Source organism: Gorilla gorilla, chromosome 18 (assembly GCF_029281585.2).
Source record: "Gorilla gorilla gorilla isolate KB3781 chromosome 18, NHGRI_mGorGor1-v2.1_pri, whole genome shotgun sequence".
NCBI classification, from domain to species: Eukaryota; Metazoa; Chordata; class Mammalia; order Primates; family Hominidae; genus Gorilla; species Gorilla gorilla.
In genome coordinates this window covers 26,859,181-26,881,688 of record NC_073242.2, presented here as the reverse complement: position 1 = coordinate 26,881,688, position 22,508 = coordinate 26,859,181, and the positions used below count along the sequence as shown (strand labels likewise).

The 22,508-nt window shown below is 48.8% G+C and overlaps 1 protein-coding gene across 6 annotated transcripts in view; it reads right to left on the bottom strand.

The window, feature by feature from the left end:
• The window catches only part of KDM8 (lysine demethylase 8), a 48,959-nt gene that overhangs the window by 5,633 nt on the left and 20,818 nt on the right, over positions 1-22,508 (bottom strand). Inside the window, exons 1-5 of one of the 6 annotated variants that reach the window (XM_004057386.5) lie at positions 14,038-14,172; positions 7,058-7,586; positions 3,882-4,048; positions 2,624-2,756; positions 1,643-1,687 (exon numbers count right to left, since the gene is read on the bottom strand). In XM_004057386.5, coding sequence (XP_004057434.1) covers positions 1,643-1,687; positions 2,624-2,756; positions 3,882-4,048; positions 7,058-7,555 — 843 coding nt within the window. In that variant the 5' untranslated portion in view covers positions 7,556-7,586; positions 14,038-14,172. Of the gene's footprint in view, positions 1-1,642; positions 1,688-2,623; positions 2,757-3,881; positions 4,049-7,057; positions 7,587-11,437; positions 11,844-13,512; positions 13,701-14,037; positions 14,173-22,508 lie in introns of those variants that run through there. The other 5 variants (XM_019012014.4, XM_004057387.5, XM_019012013.4 and 2 more) reach the window with 5 other exon arrangements.

The window sequence follows — 22,508 nt, the reverse complement described above, 5'->3', positions numbered from 1 at the left end:
CACTGCTATTCAGACCTTTAAGAACCTGTCTCAAATCAGCTGTGCAGAAATGCAGCCGCGCCTGCTGCTTAGGACTGAAGTACAAGTTCGCAAGCTGAGGTCCCTCCCAGGGCTGTGGGGGGTTCCTCCCAAAGGTAATACCCGACACTGCTGCTTTTGACCAGAACTGGCCCTGTGGAATCTGAGCAGAAACTATGATTGGTCCCTGATGACATCATCAGGATTTCTGAAAGGTGATTGGCTGACCAGATCATGTCATCAGAATCACTGGCCAAGGATGCAGAGACCCGAAGGGAATCAGTGCTCCCGAGATGTGACTGATAACTGAGGCAGGCTTAAACTGATGGCCAAAATCTTCTAGAACACGGGGTCCCTGGGAGAAAAGTCAATAAGAAGTTCTGGGACAAGAATTTGGTAGGAGTCCCTGAGCGTCCTGTAGGTAGAGAAGGTTCTAGAACACTGTCCTTGCCACACGGCATGATAACACCTGGGCATGGGCTGCTGGGACTTCTCCAGGGTCCTCTCCACAGCATGGTAGACACTCAGCTCTGGGACCCAAGGTAAACACCCAGGCGGCCCTCCATTACCCGAAACATCTTTCAAGTCCTGGCTCATCTTGAAAGTCACTGTGAACTTGGCCTTCTACTCCTAAATATAACTCCTCCTGTTCTGCAAAGTATGAAACAGCTGCTCCAGGACAGGGAGCCAAGGTTAACCATGGCTTCCAGGGTCCCCGGCCCACACTGAGGCCATGCCCCCAGGATGACCGGGGTCAGGGGAAAGGTGGGTCTCGGGATCACACAGTAGGGACCTGATCAATTAGAATCCCCCTTTCCTTCACTTAGCAAGTGACATGGACAGGACGCAGGATGCACAAGTCCTAATAGGGAGGCCTGGGGAAGAGAAACTGCCAGCCTCCTTCAATGTCGGCATGAAGGTTCCTGGCACAGCCCCTACTGGCCCTGGGTCCCCCATCGAGACAGAGAGGCAGTCCTGGCTTCAGCAGTAGATACAACAGCTGATCAGCATCCGAGGGCCCCACTGCAAAGGCTACAGAGGTGCGGCCCCAGCCCACCCTTGGCTGTAGCCCTGACCCCGACTGACTCGAGTCTTCCACGTTCAGGGCACGCACCTGGCCCTATCCTTGAATCCTGCCAAGGGCTGCCTTCCTGGGCACTCCTGGCAGACACCACACCAGCCAGGTCCCTCCTGGGTGCCCCAGCTCCATCTATTTAGTGTTTTGGGGTCCTGAATCTGGGCATCTTCCCCGATCTTCCCTCCCTCCCCCACACATCCACCCACGTCCAGGGCTCGGTGGTTCACACCGGTCTTGAACTGCTCCACCTGCCAGCATCACCTCTCCTTGCACCACAGCAATAGCCCAGCCAGCCACCCACTCCGACAGCTGCTCCCTTCATCTCTGAACAGCAGCCCCTACAATCCTCGGGGCACTGGCGACCCCCCAGTGTTTCCTGTCACTTTAGGAAAATGTCTCCTCATCACCCACGTCCTGTCACCTTCCCAGCCTCACCTGCTGCCTCCCTCCTACTCACGCTCACTGCTCCAGCCGCACTGAGCCCAGGAGGGGAGGAGAGGGGAAGGTGAGACGGTGAGGGACAGAGGTGTGTGGCCTCAGACTTACCTGGTCAAAGAGCTGGTGCTGAGCAAGGTACCCGACGTCCCTTGGCTAATCCACCGGGGAAAACCAGAGGCAACACAGAAAGCCCAGTTAGTCATGACAGATGCCCTCCTGCTGCTGCTGTCCAGCTGGCCCCAGCTGCAGCCCCCGTCACCCTTCCACTCCATCCTGAGTGGTCCTCTCCAACCCTTAGAGGCCCTGGGGCAGCTTCAAAGAACCTCTCCAGTACTGGGGTACCCAGTTTGTAAAGCACTGATCTCATCCATCTGATTGGCAAACATTTTCATAAAATGGCAACAAACAGTGCAGGCAAAGATGTAAGAAAATGGACACTTGTGTTAATTGCTGGTGAAAGTATAAGTGATCTAACTTTTGGGAAAAATAAATTGTCCTATCCTGTCCTGTCCTAATTTTGACAGGGCCTGGTTCTGTTGTCCAAGCTGGAATGCAATGGCCTGATCTTGGCTCACTGCAACCTCTGCCTCCTGGGCTCAAGCAATTTGCCCCACCTCAGCCTCTTGAGTAGCTGGGATTACAGGCACGTACCATTATACCCAGCTAATTTTTATATTTTTTATAGAGACAGGGTTTCACTATGTTTCCCAGGCTGGTCTTGAACTCCTGGGCTCAAGTGATCCGCCTGCCTCAGCCTCCCAAAGTGCTGGGATTACAGGTGTGAGCCACCATGCCTGGCTGCTATTAAAAATTTAAATACACATACTCTAGACTTAGCTGTCCAACTTTTGGAACAGGCTAAAACCCACTGAATTATACTCCCCTGCCCATTAAAAAGAACCTGACAAGAATCCCTCATGTCTGCTGGCCAAGCAGCCTGGCTTCCTCGCTGTGGTCATCCCTCCGACCACAGACTTACAGACTGGCTCCTCCAAAACCTCCCATTACAACACATGGAGGGTTATTTGCCTAAATGTACTATGCTCTCTCCCTTGCAAGTATTAGGGGAAAGCAGTCCCCATGATGTACCTCATTCACGATGTATTTGCTGATGAACTCGTTGACCGTCATGAGGGTCTGGGACCATTCCTCATCTGTGTACCTCGAACCAACTTCCACTGGGACAGTTCGGCAGCCAGCGATCTCTTGGATATACTCCAAACTAGCAGAAAGACACACATTGGCATCGTCACTGCTAATATCTGTTGGGCATAGTACTAAGTGTGCTTTGCATGTGGTCCCCTTTCATCCTCGGAAAACCTCATGTGCAGAGACAAGGACTGTCATCCCCAGCTTCACTGATGAGGAAACCGGCATGGAGAGGTGGGGCTCCCTGCTCAAGGCTGTGTGGCTCATACACAGTGCTGTGCAGCTTTGCAGATAGGGCCGGTAAGTCTGGTTGGCTGGGCTGCTCTAGTTCCCTGCTTGCCAACGGCCTCCTCACTTCTTTCTTTGCTCATTTTGTCACTAAGCTGAGAAACCTCTGAACAAATAGCGGACAGCATGGCAGGTGGCAGTCTCCTGGACTCTGCCCTCTAGCCTGGGACTGATTCCAGGCCTCATCAGTTACAGGCCAGGGGATCTGAGGCAGGTTACTGAACCTGAGTCCTTGATCCCCATTTACAGAATGGGGGTGATGACAACACCTGTCCTAGTGCCAGGTACATAGTAAAATGCTTAATGAAGCCTTGCTGTGAGGAGAGCTCCTGCAATAAGAATTCCTCCACATGTCTCAGCGGGTACCATTCCCTCCGCTAAACCACAAAACAGGCTGACTCCATCTACCTTCCTGGAGAGATGCCTCCTTATTTCCAAACTCATGCAGAGCCGCGGCATGACAGCCACGCTCCAGCTGCCTGATCTGATCTCCCCATCATGATTCTGAGAAAGGACTAGAAACAAACACAAGAGACCACAGAATCCCTCAGAGAAAGAGGGGCTGTCTCTTGGGTTATTTCTGTGCTTAGCCTCAGGGCCCTGAGATGGTCTGAAATTGCTAGGATCCTGTAAAATTGCATAACAGACACATTCTAGGACTGCCACTTAGGGACTCATTAAAAAACCGCTTAGGGTGAGCAAGGTAGAAGGTAAGAATCCCATAACATGCGGCGTAAATTCAGAGCACCTTACTTTTCACTCTTTTTTAACCCCTTGGCAATCAGTCAAGGGCTGCTAGGGAAGCATCTGCAAGGTTGCATTTCCCTGGGGATGGTCGGGAGGAATTCCGGGAGCCCTGGGGAACGCTAAAATGGGAAAAGGGACCTCACCTCCCTCGGCGACCACCCACCTCCACTTCTGCATGCACGGCCAGTGGTCAGCCACGCCTTTCAGGATCACGGGCCTCCCTGGAACCAAAAACTGCTCCCTGAAATGCTGGAGGGACGGACGGTGCAGCCGGGGGACTGTTCTTTCTAACTTCACATCTGGAATCAAACCATGGTCCGCCCTTGCTTTCTGTTTAAAATCAAAACAGAACAAAATAGCAACCACCTCAGGAAGTCGACATTTGAGGTATTCCACCAGGAACCTGTGTCAGGGGTAGGAGAGCTTAGCTGTCAAGAGTACCGGTAACAACAATAGACAACGTTTGTTATTATTACTGCTACTATTACTATTTGCTCCTCATGAGATCAAGGTGGTTTTTTTCTTAACCATTTCATTAAAAATGTTTGTTTCATTATAAACTGCTTTCACAGACATTCTGAAATAAAGGAAAACTTACTATCTCCAACTTCACCATCTTAAGGTCTTCTCATTCCTACATATTCTTTTCCCATCTTACACACATACACACACACACACACACACACACACACACACACACACACACACACACATGCAAAATATCTCTGACCCGCTGGGAGTAACAGCAATGATGAAGCAGCAGCCCTGCCTCTCCCCTCCAATCATTTATCAAAAGCAGTTTCCACGTGGCCACCCGGTCCTTACAGTTTCTTAGGAGTGGCTGCACCATCATTTACTTAACCACTCCCAACTGGGTGACCTGAGTAAGTTACTTGCTGCTTGAGAACCTCAGTGTCCACAGGTGTGAACCTGCTGGGAAATGGCCAGCCACACTGGCTCATACCTGTAATCCCAGCACTTTGGGAGACCAAGGTGGAAGGACTGCTTGAGCCCAGGAGTTTGAAACGAGCCTGGGCAACATAGAGAAACCTCTGTCTCTAGAAAAAATTTAAAAAGCTCGGCGTGGTGGTACATGCCTGTAGTCCCAGCCACTCGGGAAGCTGAGGTAGGAGAAATCACCTAAGCCTAGGAGGTCGAGGCTGCAGTGAGCTATGTTTTATTTATTTATTTATTTATTTATTTATTTATTTATTTTTATTTATTTATTGAGACCGAGTCTTGCTCTGTTGCCCAGGCTGGAGTGCAGTGGCACAATCTCGGCTCACTACAACCTCTGCCTCAGGGATTCAAGCAATTCTCCTGCCTCAGCCTCCAGAGTAGCTGGGATTACAGGCATGTGCCAGGACACCCAGCAAATTTTTGTATTTTTAGTAGATATGAGGTTTCACCATGTTGGCCAGGCTGGTCTCGAACTCCTGACCTCAGGTGATCTGCCAGCCTCGGCCTCCCAAAGTGCTGGGATTATAGGGGTGAGCCACCATGCCCAGCCGGCAGAGAGCTATGATTGTGCCACTGCACTCCAGAGTGGGTGACTGGGCAAGACCCTGTCTGTAAAAAAAATGAAACAAAAGAGCAACCCACACACCATGCCCTTGGCCACATGGTGCCCTTGGCAACACCGGGTATCATATGAAGCCTTGTTTGCTAACTTAACAGCCAAAGATGAAATGCTGTTTTGCTATTTGCATCTCTCTCTTTTATTTTTTTAACCAGAGGTGAGGCTGAACATTCTCCTGCACATTTGTTTAACAGATCTATTTCCTTCTTGTGAACAGTCTGTTCAGGTTCCTGGATTTCTACCTCCTGGGGCTCAAGATTTTTTCCCTATTGATTTGTACCATTCCTTACGTAATAGAGATATTCATTGTCTGACATATTTGTTGAAAAATTTTCTTCTCCCTTTATTTGATTTTCTTTTATTTTGGTTACATGCATGTGTGTTTAGTGTCAATCACTTGCATTTTTCTTATATAAAAATAATTTGTGGCTCACGCCTGTAATCCCAGCACTTAGGAGGCTGAGGTGGGTGGATCACCTGAGGTCCAGACAAGCCTGGCCAACATGGTGAAACCCTGTCTCTATTAAAAATACAAAAATTGCCGGGCGTGGTGGTGGGTGCCTATAATCCCAGCTACTTGGGAGACTGAGGCAGGAGAATCGTTTGAACCTGGGAGGCAGAGGTTGCAGGGAGCTAAGATTGCGCCACTGCCCTCCAGCCGGGGCGACAGAGTGAGACTCCGTCTCAAAAATAATAATAATAATAATATGCATTGTAGGAAATTCGGAAAACATAGCAAAGCATTTAGAAAAATGTCAGAAACATCCCATAATTCCACTACCGAGTGTCTAGTACAGTCTTAGTCATTTCTTTCTGTGGGTCAGTACTCTGCCACTCTACAGACAAGGAAACCGAGGCTCAAAGGAGGTTAAGTGACTTGCTTGAGTGTGTTGTAAGTGAGGCCTGTGTGTGTCAGCACCAGGACCTGAAGCCTTCAGAGTAAACCATGCTCTGCTCCTGGGGGTGCTCTTTGGAACAGGCACATAGACCCAAGGGGTGGGAGAGATTGATCCCAAAACAGACATCAGCTAGTTGTAGTATCTCATCCAAACCCAGGAGCACAGAGACAGGAGCAGCCAGAGGTATCGCCTCGCCTGGGTGAGACTTCAGCAAGCCCACCAAGAAGCTGAAAGAAACGGGCTGCCGCTGGCTGCAGCTCTCACCCACATAATCGCTTTAAGCTGTTTCCCTCAGGAACCACGAAGTTTCTCTGCTGCCTCTCTGCTGAAAGGGCACTGCCTTTGCAAAAAAAAAAAAAAAAAGAGAAAATGAATGGAGCTGTTCCATTTCCAAAATCAATGGGGGCTGAGCACGGTGGCTCACACCTGTAATCTCAGTGCTTCAGGAGGCCACGACAGGAGGATTGCTTTAGGCCAGGAGTTCCAGATTAGCCTGAGAAACATGAGACCCTATCTCTACAAAAAATAAAAAATAAATAAGAAACTAAAAAAATTAGCTGGGTGTGGTGCCATGCACCCATAGTTCCAGCTACTAAGGAGGCTGAGGCAGAAGGATTGCTTGAGTCCAGGAAGTGGAGGCTGCAAGAAGCCGAGATCGCACTACTGCACTCCAGCCTGGGCGACAGAACAGGAGCCTGCTTCCAAAAACAAACAGAAATCCAAAATCAATGGCGATGCTGTTTTCCACCAGAGGGGTTGCAGGTCACGAGGCCTCACCCCAGGGGAGAGATGACTCGGAATTTCTAGAACAACAGGGTTGCTGGATGGCTAGTGTGCTTGGGGACAATCTCCCCCACATACCTTTGTGCAGGGTTGCTCCGGGATGGAGCCATGGGCAGGCCTCTTTCCAGGGAGGTGTGTCTGGAGGATGGCAGCGACTTTAAGGAGGATGTCCCCCAGGATGGCTGCCCCCATCAGCAGGCCCATGTCACAGACCCGCAGGGCTGCGGCCACAGTGTTGGCATCCTCAGGTGCCTGGCACAGACACAGGGCTTTCAGGAGGCAGCCGATGGCGTAGACCCGGCGCCAGTCTTTGTCTATGTCCTGCCACGTGCCCGTGTTGAGCTTCTCCCAGGAGTAGTCCAGGATCACCTCGCTGGTCTGCAGACACTCGTCCCTCCTGCCCTCGTAGAAGAGCTCAGTGGCTCGCTGCAACAATGTCACCACGCTCCTCTCCACTTTCTCCCCGAGGTCCAACTTCAGGTCTTCTTTACTGTGCGGCAGGAGCGCCCTGAGGGCCTCCCATAAAGTGCCTTCTCTGGCCAGGGGCTCTGCGGGGCAGGGGGTGTCTCCAGCCATAGGGCCACCACCAGCTGGTTCAGTCCCGTGCCTGGGGAGGTGGAGAGAAACAAGAGTCAGACACCAGGACAGATCTGATCCCCTGTGCATTCCTGCAGCTTCCTGCATCTCATCTGCGAGGATTTTTCAACAGCAGTCTTCTCTGTTGGGCAGAAACTCTGGAGGGGAGGGCCCTCATCTGTCTGGGGTCACCGCTGTATCTTCAGGGCCTGTTGCAAGACCTGGTACTCAGCAAGCACTGGATAAATGTCTGTTCAGAAAGGAACGTGTATTGTCCTCATCTGCAGTGCCTCCCATACCCCTCCGCTGCCTGGCAAACTCCTACCCAACCTTTAAAGCCCATCTTAAATGTCCCTATGTGAGGCCTGCCAAGACTCTCCAACAGTGTTCTGTGTTCCTGTAGCCCTTGAGCTTCTCTTACAGTACTTGTCAGGATGTATGAAAACACCTGCTTACATGTGTGTCTATCCAACACTGCACTGCCAGCTCCACCAGGGCAAGAACGTAGCTCATTCCCCTATGTTTCCCAGAGCCTAAAAGCAGAGTCTGCCTCATGGCAGTCACTCAGGAGTGCCAGACTTTGAAAAGTATTCGAGAAGGCCGGCATGGTGGCTCACGCCTGTAATCCCAGCACTTTGGGAGGCCGAGGCAATTGGATCACTTGAGCTCAGGAATTCAAGACCAGCCTGGCCAACATGGCAAGACCCCATCTCTACAAAAAATACAAAAATTAGTTGGGCACGGCAGTACATGCCTGTGGTCCCAGCTACTCGGGAGATTAAAGGTGGTGGGATCACTTAAGCCTGGGGGCAAAGGTTGCAGTAAGCCGAGATCATGCCACCAGCCTGGGTGACAGAGCAAGATCCTGTCTCAAATTAAAAAAAAAAAACAAAAATGAAGTGACTTGCCCCAAGGCCTACGGTCAATCATTTGTGCAGAAGCAGGGCTTAAATTCTGGCTGATCTCAGCACCCTCTCCTGTGCGCCATGTCAATGCTGCATGCTTGACATAGATTAACACGTCCCTTGCAATCCTATGATGGGAGTTTTACAGATGAATAAACTGAGATTTTGAGGTTAAGCAATTTGTGCCAAACTACACAGTAAGTGGCAGTGTCTGCCCAGAACACTCATTGCCTTCAAGGGTGAGCTCTTTGGACTTTGTATCCACAGGGCTGAGCTTACAATGAGTTCATTTCCATTCTTGGTTCACAATGAACTTTCTTTCTAGCAAGCTCAGGGTATGGTAGGGCTCAGAGAGCCCCAGCCTGCCAGGGTGGGTTCTATCTCTAGCCTCCTAGAAGGCTTGTGTTGGCCTCATTCACAGCCTTCTTGGAGTGTTTCACAGTCCAATTTCCAGCATGGACTTATCCACTAGGCCAGCACAAGACACCACATGGGCCCATCCCTGGCCTCCCTGGGTGGCCTCCTGGCTCATCCCGTGTGTGGCTTACATGAATCTTATAGAGCAACATGGAGAAGTCTCATCTTGAGCATCCAAAAGACCTCAGGGGCCTCATATCCTGGCTTCTCATAAAGGCCAGTGGAAAGGCCTCCCAGGAGACCATTTATTGCCTTACTATAAAACTGGCTTCCACTGGGGCTCTACATACCAGCTTTGCAAACCTGTCTCTTGATGGCCTTAGAAAACAGCCTCCCAGAGGGTTTCAAATGGGCTATAAACCTGTTCTCTGCAATGCAGATTACGGGCTTTGTAAATTGGTGTTTCAGGGTGACCTTATAAAATGGCCCCTCACAGGGCGCCTATCAGCCTTACCAAGCCAGCTTCTCAAGGTGGCCTCACGTGTGCGGCTTTGTAGCCAGGTTCCCCCAGTGGCCCCGTGTGCTGCTTTGTCACCTGGCCTCCCAGGGTGGCCTCATGTTTGGTCTTCATAGGCAGCCTATCTGCTACTTTGCAAATCGGCCTTGGAGACCTCATGTTGAAGGCCAATGGACACAGCCTTCTGGGAAAGATGGCCTCCTAATACTGTGAGTTGGCTGTACAAAACTATCTGCTCTTGGCCACATGAAATAGCCTTATGATTATTCTTTAATGCAGAGTTCTTCAATGAACGGCCTCATCAAAAGGCCTTCAGAGATACTTATGTTGACAATATATGATGGTTTTCCAGAGACAGAGGCTTCAGGATGGCTGTATAAGTTTGTTTTCAAAATGGCTTTTCAGATTGCCTCTGTATAAGCCACTTGAAATGGCCTCCCCAAAGGCCTCAAGATTATTATACACTTTCCCCTAGCAGGGCCCCTGTAATCCCAGCTACTCGGGAGTCTGAAACAGGAGGACTGCTTGAGCCCAAGAATTCGAGACCAGCCTGGGCAACATGTAAAGACCCTGTCTCTAAAAACAATTAAAAAATTAGTTAGCTGGTCATGGTGGCACACACCTGTAGCCCCAGCTACTCCGGGGGCTGAAGCAGGAAGATTGCTTGAGCTCAGGAGTTTAAGGCTGCAAGTGAACCGTGTTTGTGCCTCTGCACTCCCGTCTGGGTGACAGAGTAAGACCCTGTTTCAAAAAATAAAACTATAGCCTCCTACAAGGCCTTATGTTGGCAGCATGGTGAAGTGGCATTCTGGCCGCATCAGTCTTCTGCCTTGTTGCATAGGCTTCCCCAAACCTCTCATGATTTGGCCTTTTATGTAGTTGCCATATCAGACAGCCACATCCTGGTATAGGAAGCAGTCTTCCAAAGCAGTTTTGTGAAATGGAGTCTTGCTCTGTCACCCAGTCTGGAGTGCAGTGATGCGATCTCGGCTCACTGCAATCTCCGCCTCCCAGGTTCAAGCGATTCTCCTGCCTCAGCCTCTGAGAAGCTGGGACCACAGGCACGCATGCCATCACGCCCGACTAATTTTTGTATTTTTAGTAGAGACGGGGTTTCGCCATGTTGGCCAGGCTGGTCTCCAACTCCTGACCACAAGTGATCCACCCACCTCAGCCTCCTGAAGTGCCGGGATTACAGGTGTGAGCCACCACGCCCGGCCCTTGTAACTTGTTTTAAAAACTGGCCTTCCTATAGATGGGGGCTTGTCTGAGGACCAGGTGAAGTCAGATTTTGTCTTAGTTTTACAAATCGATCTGTGGTTTCTTCATTGTGCCAGGAAAGAGTTGTTTGTTGTGTCCATCTACCCCCCCTGCGAGCAGCCTCACATTGGCTCCTGTTAGCCATGCAAAATGGCCTTACAGAAGGAGTCTTGGTCTGGCTGGGGAAACACTCTCTTCTTGGCTGTATGAAACAATCTTCCAGGGTCGCTGGCCGCATGGGCTATGAGAAGCAGCCTTCACACCACCAACCACTTGAGATGGCCCTCCTGGGAAGGTCAGGTGCGAGCCACAGGTCACTGCCTTTCTGAATGGCCTCAGGTCCAGGCTCATCAGCCTTCTGGCATTTCCCACATAGTGGTCTGATAAAAAGGCTTCTTGTTGTATCAAGCAGTTTTCTAGAGGAAAGGACTAGCCAGAGTAGCCTTATGGCCTGGCTTTATTGATTGGCTTCCCAGAACTCCTCACTGAATTGCTGTTTATAAAGTCTTATATTAAGGCCACATGCATCGCTCACGCCTGTCATCCTAGCACTTTGGGAGGCTGAGGAGGGTGGATGACCTGAGGTCAGGAGCTTGAGACCAGCCTGGCCAACATGGTGAAAACCCATCTCTACGAAAAATACAAAAATTAGCTAGCGTGGTGGTCCACGCCTATAATCCCAGCTACTCGGGAGGCTAAGGTAGGAGAATTGCTTGAACCTGGGAGGCAGAGGTTGGGGTGAGCTGAGATCTAGCCACCGCACTCCAGCTTGGGTGACAGAGCAAGACTCTGTCCCTCCCCCCAAAAAAAAAAAAAAAAAGCACACGCACACAAAAGGCTTACATTAAACAAACAGGTTTCCAAAGGAGGGAGTCAAGAATAAGATGTGTGACTTGCCAGTTCCCTGCAAGAAGAAAAAAGATGTGTGAAGCAGTCTTTGAGAGTGGTGCCACAGACTGGCCTTCAAGAGCTCCACATAAAAGGGTTTATTGGGAGTTGTACAGATAGCCTTCTAGTGGCCAGGTATAGGTGGGTCATCCAAACCAAGATGCTATTAATATTTATGTCTGCATCAGTAAAAAACTGGTGTTATTCCAGGCAAACTGACACCTACCGTAACCCAAATGTGGGCCATATCAAAAAGCCTGAGTGGCCTCGTATCTTCACTTTACAAGTCAGTCTCCCAGAGCTCAACAGGTATTGGCCTTCAAAGACCTCTTGTTGATCACAGAAGGTTTTTTTATTTTTATTTTTTTTTGAGACAGAGTCTTTCTGTCACTCAGGCTGGAGTGCAATGGTGCGATCCCGCCTCACTGCAACCTCTGCCTCTCAAGTTCAAGCAATTCTCCTGCCTCTGCCTCCTGAGTAGCTGGGATTACAGGTGCCCGCCACTGTGCCCGGCTAGTTTTTCTATTTTTAGTAGAGACGGGGTTTCACCCTGTTGCCCAGGCTGGTTTTGAACTCCTGACCTCAGGGTGATCTGCTTGGCTTCCCAAAGTGCTCAGATTACAGGCATGAGCCACCACGCCCGGCCCAGAGAAGGCTTTATTTATTTTTGTGGGGAGGGGGGCGGTCAGGTATAGAAACAGCTTGAGTGGGCTTATGTCCTGGCTTTGTGAACTGGCCTCATAACCTGGAACAGCTTTCAGGGGGAGATCAAGTGTGGGTTGCATAAAACAGCTTTTGAGTGGACTTGACTCAGCCCCTAAATGCTCCTTACATAAAGTCTTGTCTGCTGGTGTATGAGATGATCTTGCAAAGAAGGTCAGAATATAGGCTGTTATGTGCTAACCTCTGAGTGGTTTTTCTCCTGGATTTATAAATAAGACTAAAATGAATCTTATAAAAGGCTTCTTGTTGGTCGTACTAAACAAAAAGGAGCCAAGTATAACCTGTATAAAACAGCCGGAATAGACTCAGGCCTGGACTTTATAAACTCTCCATCCAGGCAGAATACACTATGCAAACTGGCAAAGTAGGTCCCTGGTAGGTTATGGGATATATCCCTCTTGGAAGCCACTGCCCTGTCATCCTAGGATTCTCTCAAATTATTTTTATTATTTTTTTTGAGACGGAGTCTCGCTCTGTCACCCAGGCTGGAGTGCACTGGCCCAATCTTGGCTCACTGCAACCTCCGCTTCCCAGGTTCAAGCAATTCTCCTGCCTCAGCCGCCCAAGCAGCTGTGATTACAGATGTGCACCACCACACTCAGCTAATTTTTTATTTTTAGTAGAGACGGGGTTGCGCCATGTTGGCCAGGCTGGTCTTGTGAACTCCTGACCTGAAGTGATCGGCCTGTCTCGGCCTCCCAAAGGGCTGGGATTACAGGCGTGAGGCACCGCGCCCAGCCTTAAATTATTTTTAAACATCAACTCCTCTAAAGCACCTCCCTGAGTATTCTTTAAGGTGGTTGGGTGGAATGGCCTCTCCGAGAGCCTCACTGTGATTTGCAGAGGGTCTCAGGGTGGGCACTCTGCAAGCACCATGCTGGTCATGAGAAAGCCTCCCAAAAGGGGCTTCCAGGACAGATCAGCCTACACCTAGCTTTCTGGGAACAGGCGGTCCAGTTCTCTAATCTCCTCAATGTTATTATGGCAGTATTCCACAAAAATTGTGCAAAAACAAGAGCTTCGTAAAACTTCCCAGGAAAGTTTGGAACATTTTCTAGAAAGCTTTAATTCATGGCACAAGGATCCCTTTGGCTCTCTAAAGGGCACACAGTCTTGTGTTTGGGTCGTCCGTGTGGCCCCAACGCCTGCGCACCTCCTGTCCCCGGGCTTGCTCCCGAGTCCTCCTGAGCACGGCGATTCCTACCGTTGCCGGGAAACGCACCGATGCCCATCGTTAAGTCTTACCGAGCTACAAGCACCTTTCCTTACGGCAGTCACACACCCAGGCCCCAGAGGGTCCCCCGTACCCCGCACTGGCCTTGAGCCCGGAGGCCTCAGACCCCCTTCCCTCCTCAGCGTCTTCCCCGGGGCTGCATTTCTCGCGGCTCATATTTGGGACCTGACGGCGGAATCGTTTCCAGCCGGCCTTGCGGCCCAGGGGCAGCGGCTCGTTGCCCAAAATCAGCGGAGCATAAAACCCGCGCAGGCGCACTAGGGCTACACCAACGCGACGCCAAGAACCGCTAAAGCGCACAGCAGCCCGCCGTAAGGGCCTGCCCTCACGCATGCGCAAAACCACTGCCATGAGACGAGCACTACGCACGCGCGGAACCTTTCCCTTTATCCTCCGGCAGGGCAGGCCGGCGACGAGCTAAATTGCATTCTCAGAGCGCATGCGGCAACTCGAGCCACCCTCGGGGTTTTCCAAGGCGCACGCGCGAAGCCGGGCTTGGCTGCTTCACATGACGCCTGCGCGGTCTATGCCTCTGAACCCGGCTTCTCCACTTCTGAGGAACTGGAGCTGACTCCGCTCTCGAGTTGCTCAGACTAACCTCTCTTCAGCTGGGACGGTGTCGAGTCGCCTTTGGGCTGGCGAGGACTCGTTGCGTTTGGTCCGACCACTCGGCTGTCTCCCCTGAGAAGCCAGAGGTTAGCATAGGAGTATCGATCGCTCACCGCTCGTCTGATCACGACGCAGTGCCTGGAGGAGCGCCGAGTGATCGATGCCGTGGCCCCGCCCCACTCCCGTTTAAAAGGCCAGGGGATGGAGAAGACAGAAAGGCTTGGCTGTATCCTCTGGGTCCTTCCACGCTAGTGACACCGCTTTTTCCTCTGCACAGATAACAACTTCGTACAAGGCTGTTTGCATCCACCGTTTAATCTCTGCAGCTAGGATTATTAGTTCTCCCTATTTTACAGAGAGCGAAACTGAGGCTCAGTGATTAAAGTGGCCACATACTTGTACTTTTGGAAAGTCAGATCCACAATTACCCACGAGCAAGTGCTGCATCCACAGTCTGTTCGAGTGAGAAGGCAAGTGGCCAGGGGACACAGTCCTGCCACCTTTGGTTTGATGCCGAGTGGTGCGGGGTCACTGGGACTTTTGTGTTTTGAGCACACTCTCCTGTGGACTCCAAGTATGCAGGCCTTTTGCAGCATTGTGCAGAGGCATGGAAAGTTATGTTCCTACTGAGCTTGGAGTCTGAGTAGGAAACAGGCTTGCTCAGGATCAGTTCATAGATTAGTGGATTCTAGGTACTGTGCTAAAATACTTAAAAAATATGAAGATCGTAGCTATTGTAATGATTATGCTCATCCCCATTTTAGGGAGTATATTAGTCCGCTTTCATGCTGCTGATAAAGACATACCGGAGACTGGGCAATTTACAAACAAAAAGGTTTAATGGATTCACAGTTCCACATGGCTGGGGAGGCCTCAAAATCATGGTGGAAGGTGAAAGGCACGTTTTACATGGTGGAAGACAAGAGAATGAGAACCAAGTGAAAAGGGAAACTGCTTATAAAACCATCAGATCTCATGAGTCTTATTCACTACCAGGAGAACAGTATGGGGGGAACCTTCCCTATCATTCAGTTATCTCCCACTGGGCCCTTCAGCAACACGGAATTATGGGCGCTACAATTCAAGATGAGATTTGGGTGGGGACACAGCCAAACCATATCAGGGAGGGAGCAAGTAAAGCACAGAAAGATCTCCTAACCCACCAGGCTCACTGGGATGCTGGTGTTTGAACTCAGCAGCCACAGGTTTAGAATCCTCATGGTTATGTGCTACACTAAGTTTCCACCCTTGAGTAGTGACAATGTTGAATTTTCCCTGAGTCTTGTGTCCCCGGGAAAAAGTAAAAAGGAATTGCTCTCACCCTTTTGTGTTGTGGAAAAAAGTTTACTGCAAAGAATCACCCCCCACCCCCCCAAGAGAATTTAGATAAGACTCCAAGACACCACCCCCATTGTTTACCTGTGAGAGCAGGTAAACAGGACACAGACCCTCCAATTCTCATTCATTGTCTTATAAGTGATTACCTGAACTGCTTGTCCCACTAATCAATCCTTATAAAACGCTGGTCAACCACTTTGGTTAAGATTCTTTCCTTCGTCCAGGCCCCTGAACTTTGGCTCACCCTGGGCCTGGGCCAGCAGACAGCCCCTCCTCAGAATAGGTTGGCCTCAGGTTGATATATTCTCTGATCTACTAACCCATCATGTCACCCTTTCACCCCACTTCCAGGTTCTTTCTAGCCTTGTTTTCTTCTTCCTATAAAAGAAAAGCTCTTTTTGGCCTAACCCTTGTGGCCACAGCGTACTCTCTTTTGCAAGTCTCCCTTCCCCTGTTATAATAGTCCCTCCTGGCTGGGCGCAGTGGCTCACACCTGTAATCCCAGCACTTTGGGAGGCCGAGGCGGGCGGATCACGAGGTCAGGAGATTGAGACCATCCTGGCTAACACAGTGAAACCCCGTCTCTACTAAAAATACAAAAAATTACCCGGGTGTGGTCACGGGCACCTGTAGTCCCAGCTACTCGGGAGGCTGAGGCAGGAGAATGGTGTGAACCTGGGAGGCGGGGCTTGCAGTGAGCCGAGATGGTGACACTGCACTCCAGCCTGGATGACAGAGCAAGACTCCGTCTCAAAAAAAAAAGAAAAAAAATAGTCCCTCCTGCACCTTGCAGTAATCCTTTCAAATAAAGCCACTCTTTTTTGTTTCCTTCAAATAGGATTTTTCTTTTTTATTTTTTTAAAATTATACTTTAAGTTTTGGTTTACATGTGCACAGCGTGCAGGTTTGTTACATACGTATACATGTGCCATTTTGGTTTGCTACACCCATCAACTTGTCATTTATCTTAGGTATTTCTCCTAATGCCATCCCTCCCCCAGCCCCCCACCCCCTGACAGGCCCTGGTGTGTGATGTTCCCCTCCCTGTGTCTACGTGTTCTCATTGTTCAACTCTCACTTATGATTGAGGACATGCAGTGTTTGGTTTTCTCTTCTTGTGTTACTTTGCTGAGAATGATGGTTTCCATTTTCATCCATGTCCTTGCAAAGGACATGAACTCATCCTTTTTTATGGCTGCATAGTATTCCATGGTGCATATGTGCCACATTTTCTTTATCCAGTCTATCATTGATGGGCATTTGGGTTGGTTCCAAGACTTTGCTATTGTGAACAATGCTGCAAAAAACATACGTGTGCATGTGTCTTTATAGTAGATTGTACAAAAATCACAAGCATTCCTATACACCAATAACAGACAAACTGAGAGTCAAATCATGAGTGAACTCCCATTCAATAAAATACCTAGGAATCCAACTTACAAGGGATGTGAAGGACCTCTTCAAGGAGAACTACAAACCACTGCTCAAGGAAATAAAAGAGGACACAAACAAATGCAAGAACATTCCATGCTCATCGATAGGAAGAATCAATATCATGAAAATGGCCATACTGCCCAAAGTAATTTATAGATTCAATGCTATCCCCATCAAGCTACCACTGACTTTCTTCACAGAATTGGAAAAAACTACTTTAAACTTCATGTGGAACCAAAAAAGAGCCTGCATAGCCAAGACAATCCTAAACAAAAAGAACAAAGCTGGAGGCATCATGCTACCTGACTTCAAACTGCACTACAAGGCTATAGTAACCAAAACAGCACGGTACTGGTACCAAAACAGATATATAGACCAATGGAACAGAACAGAGGCCTCAGAAATAACACCACACATCTACAACTATCTGATCTTTGACAAACCTGACAAAAACAAGCAATAGGGAAAGGATTCCCTATTTAATAAATGGTGCTGTGAAAACTGGCTAGCCATATGCAGAAAGCTGAAACTGGAGCTCTACCTTACACCTTATACAAAAATTAATTCAAGATGGATTAAAGACTTAAACGTAAGACCTAAAACCATAAAAGCTGTAGAAGAAAACCTAGGCAATACCATTCAGGACATAGGGATGGGAAAAGCCACTCTTTACTAGATCTGGATTTGTTTTGACAGTGGATGGGCAGTTACTCTACAGAGACTACAGTAGGGCGGGCACTAGAATCTCCAACTTGCCCAGACAGGCACCACAGCAAGGGCCAAAGGAGATTCGACCTGGGACCCCCTGGTTCCAGAAGCCACAGTGTTCAGGAACTGGCTGTTAATGGTGGGTATGGAGTGCTGCCAGTCAGGCAGAGACAAACACCCCTTTTACCAGCTTGTTTGTGTTTTCAAAATTGGCTTGTTGAAATGAATTACAGGCGCAGATGAAATGTTTTCTTAAAAGAACCACAATTTTTCACCACAGGGTTTCACTTCCTGTAGTCTCTTTGCCAGTCCCTCCACCTCCTGTCATTCCCAGCAGCCTTAGAATTGGCCATTAAGCTGACAGACCCATTTGAATGCTGCAAAAGGCACTGAACAGAAAAAGGCATCATTTAGGCCCATATTTGTGATTTTTCTCCATTTGATCAGAAGCCTGTAATTTAAATATATCCAAGTGTGCTGGGAGCATTCGTGACTTAATTATCAAATTTATTTAAAATATATACATACAAACAAAGCTCCAAACTTGCAAACAACATTTAGCTTGGCCGTGAAAGAGACATTTAATTTACTTCAATTGCTTAAAAATAGACACGAAAACCTCCCACATCTTGGCTCTTCCACTGATGCCACCTGGATTTTCCAGGTGGAGGGTCTGCTCACTTAGTTATTCTGTGCTTTCAATTTCATTTCAGCATGTGACCTTCAGCAGGGAGCTAGCAAGCCTAAAATGACCTTGCGTGAAGACTGAGAGCAAAATACCAGGTGTTTTGTTGAGTGGGTTCCCCTGGGGTACAAGCAAAAAGCCCACAACATAAAGTAAGGCAGACCGGGATACTTTCTGTCTGAGCCTCAGTGTCCACCTCTGAAGTGGCTATGTTGTCTGGGATATATACCCTGGGGTTCATTGTTGCAGCCAGGAAAATTTAGGACATGGACACACATGAGGAGGTTAGGAGCGGAGGTTTAATAGGTAGAAGAGGAGAGAAAGAGAAACAGCTTCCTCTATCGAGGAAGGGGTGTCTCAGTGGAAAAGACTGGTTGGCAGCAAATGCGCAAATTTTATAGTCCAGTTTGAGGAGGCGGTGTCTGATTTACGTGGGGCTTATAGATTGGTTAGATCAAGTGTGACGTTTACATAGTGCGTGCAGAAGGCTAGTCGCCTCACCCTAATCTTATTATGCAAATGAGCTTTCCAGTTGATCAGCGCCATCTTGTCTGCTTCTTACAGTACATGTGGCTGGCAGAGAAGGGAAGATGGAGCCACCATCTTGAAAATGTCTAGTTGTTAGTTCCTGCCCTCATTCACCCATGCAAGCTCCCAGCTTGCTTGTCTATATCTGCAGCTCAACTTTACAGGCTGCTCTTTGTTAGAAAATGATTTGGGGCTGCTTTTCATGAAAAAGAAAGGCCTTTTACAAGGGTAAAAGGCTATCTGCCTAAGTGATTTCTTCTTAACTTCTATGTCATCTTCATGAAATAGGTATTGTGAACCCTAAATAGCTGAGACAGGTCTCAGTCGATTTAGGAAGTTTATTTTGCCAAAGTTAAGGACGGGCCTGTGACACAGCCTCAGGAGGTCCTGACGACATGTGCCGAAGGTGGTTGGGGCACAGCTTAGTTTTATCCATTCTAGGGAGACATGAGACATCAATCAATATGTGTGAGATGTACATTGGTTTGGTCTGGAAAGGCAGGACAACTCGAAGCAGGGAAGGGGCTTCCAGGTCATAGGTGGATAAGTGACAAATTGTTGCATTCTTTTGAGTTTCTGATTAGCCTTTTCAAAGGAATCCATCAGGTATGCATTTCTCTCAGTGAGCAGGGGGATGACTGTGAGTTCTGTCTGTCCTGAGTCCATAAGAAAATCCCTTGTGGACAAATTGTGAGGAGGTATGTAGCTTTTTTATCTTACTAGCCATGTTCTTTAGGAATAGAATAGGAGGCAGGTTTGCCCTAAGCCGTTCCCAGCTTGACTTTTCCCTTTGGCTTAGCGATTTTGGGATCCTGAGATTTATTTTCCTTTCACAGTATGTTAACCGACCTCCCCAGGAGGTAGTGATGGTTAGATAAGGCGGTTAAATGTCTCAAGCTACACTCCCTGTTCTTCCCTCTGTCCCAGAATCTATTTATTCCAACCCTCCACTCACCTGCTGGTAATGGCACAGGCTGCCCTTCCGGCTCTGTGTCCAAGGACCCCTGTGGGCAGTGTGGAAATTCTTAAAATACAGGTTCTTGGGTACTGCTTCTGGATATTTCGATTCAGTAGTTCTGGAGTCAGGTCCAGCTACCAGCCAGCAGCCTGGCCAGGGTTTTGCATTTTCACTGGCTTTCCAGAAAACACAGAGGGAGATGGCACCCACATTTTTGGAAATGTAGCCGATGCCTGGAGAAGTGGAGCTAAGGGTGGATGAGGGTTCTGGAAACTGCATAAAGCTGACTTACAGGTCAGGCCCAGAGCTTCATGGCTGGGGCTGGGTCCTCTGGCTGCCGTTGTAAGACCCTTTTCCATCAGTACTTCCCTGTGTCCTCACGTGGAGCCACAATCCAGGTCACAGCCAACCCAAAGCTCCTGGTCAAGACAGGCTCAAGCATCAGCTTCCTTATAGACTAAATACTACAAAACTACTACCTTCCCCCAGCACACCCCAGGAGACATTCTTTTAAGCCCTTAAAAGACAAAAGATCTTGCTTGCCCACACCTACCTCTAAAATAGGAAGCTGTCACTCTCTACTCACTAATTCAACAAGTATTTGTCAAGCATGGTGCTTGATGTGCTTGGTCATTTATTAAGTGACCAGTAAGACAGGAGTGGTGGCTCACACCTGTAATCCCAGCATTTTGGGAGGCTGAGGTGGAGGACCACTTGAGCTCAGGAGTTCTAGACCAGCCTGAGCAACATAGCGAGACCTTGTCTCTACTAAAAATCACAGAAAGTAGCCAGGCGTGGCAGTGCATGTCTGTAGTCCCAGCTACTTAGGAGGCTTGAGCCTTGGAGGTTGCAGCCACAGTGAGCCATGATTACACCACTGCACTCCAGCCTGGGCAAGAGTGAGACCCTGTCTCAAAAAAAAAAAAAAAAAAAAAAAAAAAAGACCCCATAAGGTGCATGTTTTTCTTTTTCTCATTTATTGAATTGTTTGTGCTGTAAATATTTATTGAGCATCTATTTCATGCCAGGCATTGGGCTAAGTGCTTGTATCAGTTGTCTGTTACCACAAATAATGCTATGTAGCAAACCATTCCAAAACTCAACAGTGTAAAACAAAAGTCTACGGATCGGCTGGAAAGTTTACTCATCTGGGTTAGGCTTTGTTGATCTTGGTGGGGCTTGCTCATGTGAGGGTCGCCTCATTCCAATGTCTGCATTAGCTAGTTGTTGGCTAGGGCAATGAGACCACTAGACTAGTAGTCAGCTATCAGCCAGCAGGCTGGCCTAGGCTTGTACACATGACAGTGGCTTCCAAGAGGGGGACCAGGAACTGCAAGCCCCTTAACCCATAAATGACACAAATCACTTCAGTGGGCTAAACCCAGTAGCATTCTATTGGCCAAAGTCACAAAACTAGTCAGATTCCAAAGTTAAGGAGTGAGAATGCACTATCTTTTTTCTTTTCTTTTTTTATAGTCAGGGTCTCACTCTATCGCCCAGGCTGGAGTACAGTGGTGTGATCATAGCTCACTGCAGCCTCAACCTCCTGGGCTCAAGTGATCCTCCCAGCCCAGTCTTCTGAGTAGCGGAGACTACAGATGTACGCCACCATGCTTGGCTAGTTTTTTTTTTTTTTTGAAATAGTCTAGCTCTGTCGTCCAGTCTGGAGTGCAGTGGCACAATCTTGGCTCCTGTGCAACCTCCACATTTCCAAAAATGTGGGTGCCATCTCTCTCTGAATTTTCTGGAAAGCCAGTGAAAATGCAAAACCCTGGCCAGCCTGCTGGCTGGTAGCTGGACCTGACTCTAGAACTACAGAATTGAAATATCCGGAAGCAGTACCTGAGAACCTGTTCAAGCGGTTCTCCAGCCTCAGCCTCCCGAGTAGCTGGGATTACAGGTGCACACCACCACGCCCAGCTAATTTTTGTATTTTTAGTAGAGATGGGATTTCACTGTGTTGGTCAGGCTGGTCTCGAACTCCTGACCTCGGCCTCCCAAAGTGCTGGGTTTATAAGCGTGAGCCACCGTGCCCGGCCAGCCTGGCCAGTTTTTTAACTTTAATTTTTTAATAGAAGTCAGAGGGGGTCTCACTATGTTACCCAGGCTGGTCTCAAACTCCTGGCTTCAAGTGGTCCCCCTGCCTCAGTCTCCCAAAGTGCCGGGATTACAGGAATGAGTTACGGCAGCTGACAGAGAATCTATTACTTGATGGGAGAGGCTTTAAGTCACATGTCAGAAGGCTTGGGTATGGATGAAGGATGATGTCAAGTTTTGGTGCGATTTTTGCAGTGGACAAACACACAAATCCCTGCCCATATTCTAGTGGTGGGAAACAGGAAATTAGAAAATTATATGCATTGTTATATATATTATGACTCAAGCAGGGGAAGGGGGACAATGGTGCTATATGTGTGTGTGGTGAGGGCTGCTGGTTTGCATGGAGTGCTCAGATCCTCTCTGATAAGGTGACACCTGAGCTGCAACCTGAAGGAGGTGAGAGAGTAAGTCATATGGGGCCACGTGTGGGAAGACAGTTCCAGGCACAGGGAACAGCAGGTGAGCTGGGTATCTAAAGGAGGAGCACAGAGGTCATCGTGGTTGGTGGTGGGGAGCAAAAGCTGGGGAGTAGAAGCTGATGACATCAGAGAGATAACCTGGGGGCAACTCTTGTAGGGCTTTACTGGACGTCCTTAGGACTTAGGCTTTTGTTATGGGTGAAATGGGAAGCCCTTGGAGGGTTTTGAACAGAAGAGTGACATGATCTGAGTTAGATTTTAGGAACTCACAGTCCTAGACAATTAAAGAT